Source organism: Syngnathus scovelli, chromosome 12, assembly GCF_024217435.2.
Source record: "Syngnathus scovelli strain Florida chromosome 12, RoL_Ssco_1.2, whole genome shotgun sequence".
Taxonomy (NCBI): Eukaryota; Metazoa; Chordata; class Actinopteri; order Syngnathiformes; family Syngnathidae; genus Syngnathus; species Syngnathus scovelli.
In genome coordinates, this window is record NC_090858.1 from 7569138 (window position 1) to 7573249 (window position 4112).

Here is a 4112-nt window from a genome sequence, read left to right on the forward strand (position 1 = left end):
TGCACTCAAGGTTGCGGTTTCTCGGAGACTGACACAACTTTCCCATAATGGGCTACATCTCCTAGCCTCAACCTCTGTTTGACAGCCCGTTTGTCTTGAGGACACTGTAACTGGAGGGTTGTTTCTATTATGTTGAAGGCGGCGGTCTCATTTAAATCGTTTGATCAGCTATGGGGAATGCAGTCATGTCTGATATTGTTGTTATGGTCGTGTGGGGAAGACAGCAAAGCAAAATTATTACATCTATTATTTATTTCTTGTACATAATTAGATGATGTTTACAGTTTAGCCATTTTGAGAGTGAGGAACCGTATTTGATTACTTGAGCAGAAATGGATGCCACATGCCTCACTGTAATGCAATGGAACCATAACAGTGAAAAACAGTAATGATGAAATAAAATTATACATAAATGTCTTTAAATTCATTACATTGAAATAATCAGGTGTGTGATTATCATAAAAGAATGCAATTTTTGAAATGTTCAATTTCGTTATATTTGAAACAAATTCTCACATTATAAGATAATAATGTGGCCTGAGTCTTGAACCAAGGAGAAGCCTTTTCCTTGTTAACATATCGCACATGATGTTGAAGATGTTTGGCATTTGCGCAGGGAGTGGAGGACAGTAGATCAGAGTGTGACCCGGGGCGCTGAAACATCGGGCTGACATATGGATCCCATAGTGAGGGCAGATAACCCGACAGACGCTCTGGAGCCATCCCTGGTCGAGACAGGAAGTGACTCCTGTTGCTCTTTTAAGAAAGAAAAAAAAAGTAGATCCAAGTATGCGCTTGCTTGCTGACATTAATAAAGGCTATGTTGACTTAATGACGCACTGGCTGTTGTATGGACAGTCAACAAATAGTCAGGTGGGAACGTTGCCCACACTAGCGTAAGGCGTCAGCGGTAGATTTATGGAAGTAAATTACATCCCAGAGGAGCGCATGGGTTAAAGTAGATTATCTGAAATGGATGCATTCTTCATGCTTGTGCTGTATATTATCATAACATAAAAAGCCTATCATTCCAAATGAGGAAATTCAAACACAAAGCCATTAAAGTTATATAAATACAGTATGTGGTTAGTTGTATTGTGTGCCAAGACCAGTTTGCTCTCTTACTATTATATGCATGTGTGATAGTAATAGTTATTATGTTTGATAAAACAATATTTAAAAAAAAAAAAATATATATATATATATATATATATATAATTTTTATTTATTTATTTTTTCTGTGTGCTCACCCCTCCCCTCCTGTGTGCCCATGATTAGTGTGATCATTCTCACCTCCCTCTCGTTACCTGTGGCGTATTTAAATCCTGTCTGCGTGTCACAACCTTTCCGGGTTATTTCTCGGCTCGCGTTGTTCCTGTCTTTGTTTTTTCCCTCGGTCGTTTTCTGTTTACCGTCACTGTCGGTCATGTTGGTGTTTTGTGATGATGTTAGATTAGTTTGCCAGTTCCGATCTGTTTCCCTTTATACTCCATGCCAATTCCCTTTTCCCTAAATAAACCCTGGTCCAAGCTTGGAGCAGGGTTTATTGAAGGGAAAAGGTAGTTGGAAGAGAGGATCAGGGGAACAAACTAACAGAACCGGCAAACTGACATAACTTAACGGACCGACCGACAGACTAACCGAAACAGAACTGACAAAGACAGGAACCAAAAGAAACAAGAATTTCTTTCTTGCTTTCTTGCTCTCTATCTTGCTCTCTATCTTGCTCTCTATCTTGCTTTCTTGCTTGCTTGCTTGCTTGCTTGCTTGCTTGCTTGCTTGCTTGTCATTCATTCATTCACAAATCTCATTTTCTTCCCATTCCCAGTGAGCGTGCCATCCAAATTACCTCGAGGCCGTTATTTTAAGCAACGACTAATACACTGGTGATGATAACTGTAGAGTTGATTAATTGATCATTTAAAAAATCTCTGAGAATTACTAACTTGGAATTGCCTGTTGTAGCTCAGACACATTGTAACTATTTAATTGAGATGATAGCCTTTTTATGAGCAGGCAATGGAAAATCATTCATTGGCAATGAACTGGCTAGTTTAAACAAATTGTTTCATCAGCATTTCATTTTGATGGTTTAATCTGGCCTTATAAATGAGAATGTTGTGACTTTATAAAACATTGGCGTTGCATCAAGTATGACATTATATAGATAAAAAATTGATGTTGCAGTGTTTAAAAAGATGCAAAGGTCAAGTGGGTGTAATTATTGTTGGAACTTTGGACTGTTTTGTACTAGGGCTGACGTGAAGGCACATTTTCTCTCGCACTTTCAAGACTCCACACAAACAGGAAGCACACCATGTTCAGGTAAGCAGCAAACATTGATTCTCTATGCATTTTAGAAAGTGCTGACAAATTGTTGATGCTGGATCTTTTCACTTGTAGGATTACTCTTTTGGTCACCCTGATATTTGGCATTGCAGCCAAGCCATATAAGCCATGGGTATGCACATCAAATATTTTAGATCACACAAAAAAAACAAACAAAAAAAAAAACAGCTTCAAATGTGCACAGAAATGTCATACAATACAATATTGATATATTTGATCCCTGGTTGATATTGGTGTTTATCTGTTTTCAGAATAAACTTAGCAACAAAGCCTTCCAGGACACCATGTAAGTAATTTTTTTCTCCCCGTTAAATATGTATTTTGGGGGTAGCATGGGGAAATAGTTGTTAGCACTTCACATTTGTGAACGTCAGGGTCCATCTTTGACAGCCCCTGCTGTGTGGCGTTTGTAATTCTCCCTGTCAAACTCAACAACAAAACGATATATATTTTTTACAGTCAATAATATTCAATCCTTTCTTAGGTTAACTTGGGATAACGGAAATAAAATGTTTTGTCTTTTAAACCGACAGCTATTTTTTTTTTTTTTTTCAGTTTAGATTTAATTTTTGTGCTGGTAGATTTTAGAAAAATCATTATATAATAAACTCACTGGAAACTTTCTGGAAATGTTCCACTTATCAGAGGTGATAAGGAAGGAGAGGTCCTTCTAAACTGTTGTGCTTATTTTAGGTCAGAATATGGAAAATTGCCTTTAGATGTGGAAGTGGAGCCTCCACAGGACATGGATGAAACGGACTATGATATTGACCCGAAAATGAAGATCTGGAATAATGTAGATGCCACAGGGACAGAAAAACAATTCGCTGTGGCAGAAGTGGATTTAGATGATGATCATCATCCTTTTTTGAAGACATTTCCAGCTGAATATGAAGAAGTTTTCAGTGAGGAGCCTGAGCATGACCAAGATGCCGTCTACCATGAAGCCAGAGCGCAACTAGATGAATATCTTGCCCCGCTCACTGCTGAATACAGAATGGCCCGACTTGAACAACCCCAACCAGACATGACTGAAGCACTTGATCGGGTGAGACGTCATCTGGAGCCCGAGGTGGACATGGATGACTTGTACCATTCTGACCTGCAAAGCTGGATGTCAAGTTACCTTGACAACGCTGCTGCTCCTCTAGATTGGCAGTTGGAAATAAATTACGACCAACCAGAGGAAGATCTCGATAATCTCTACCACCTTTGACATGTCAATGCATGCTTTTATGTCCACCACTGAACATCTTTTAATTCTGAAGATGTATGGTGCTACGTTTGTAAATTGAGGATGACCTGTGATTAATGTTTTGACTGAAAACTGTATTATGATTAAGATTCAATAAATATTCTTCAGGGTTTAATCAACGCATCTTAAATTCATAGGTAAACGGAATAATACAAATATTTGCAACTTAATCTATGATTAGGAGGAAAAGTTGTCATGATTGGTATGTTATTCATCCCATGACCACAGTTGCTGCTGCTTGTCGCTGTTGCCCCCCAGGGCATAATTCAAAGCAGACACGAGTGGCAATATTCCGACAGTCGCTGCAGCCAAGAATGTGAGATACTGAAAATATTTGTCAATTAAATGACCTCCATATCCTGCCTCACACTGCTTGTTTCATCTGACACTCTCAGTTGGATGGCAAAAATTTTTAGGAGTCCTCTTAGTGACTGAACCGTTTCAGTCCCTGTGCTATACTTAAATTCTAATAGTGGATTCAATATAGACCCATGTAATGTTTTAAGGA

At 38.5% G+C, this 4112-nt stretch overlaps 1 protein-coding gene across 3 annotated transcripts; it reads left to right on the plus strand.

Annotated features, from left to right (window-relative positions):
• The first annotated feature begins 1790 nt into the window (after positions 1-1790).
• On the plus strand, positions 1791-3719 carry si:ch211-217g15.3 (uncharacterized protein LOC368914 homolog). 3 transcript variants are annotated; one of them, XM_049735742.2, is made up of 5 exons: positions 1791-1886; positions 2255-2325; positions 2404-2461; positions 2601-2635; positions 3043-3719. In XM_049735742.2, exons 2-5 carry the CDS (start codon positions 2318-2320, stop codon positions 3563-3565), a joined length of 624 nt encoding a protein of 207 aa, XP_049591699.1. In that variant the 5' UTR covers positions 1791-1886; positions 2255-2317; the 3' UTR covers positions 3566-3719. The 3 variants fall into 3 exon arrangements, with proteins under 3 accessions (XP_049591699.1, XP_049591700.1, XP_068508696.1); XM_049735743.2 differs by having other exon boundaries at positions 1798-1827; XM_068652595.1 differs by lacking the exon at positions 1791-1886 and having other exon boundaries at positions 1893-2325.
• Positions 3720-4112: the final 393 nt, after the last annotated feature.

What these genes read in the sequence shown, in the direction of transcription:
- si:ch211-217g15.3 (XM_049735742.2), top strand. An exon ending in CCAAGCCATATAAGCCATGG is followed by an intron (nt 2,462 to 2,600) that starts GTATGCACATCA and finishes ATCTGTTTTCAG; the next exon opens with AATAAACTTAGCAACAAAGC. An exon ending in AAAGCCTTCCAGGACACCAT is followed by an intron (nt 2,636 to 3,042) that starts GTAAGTAATTTT and finishes TGCTTATTTTAG; the next exon opens with GTCAGAATATGGAAAATTGC.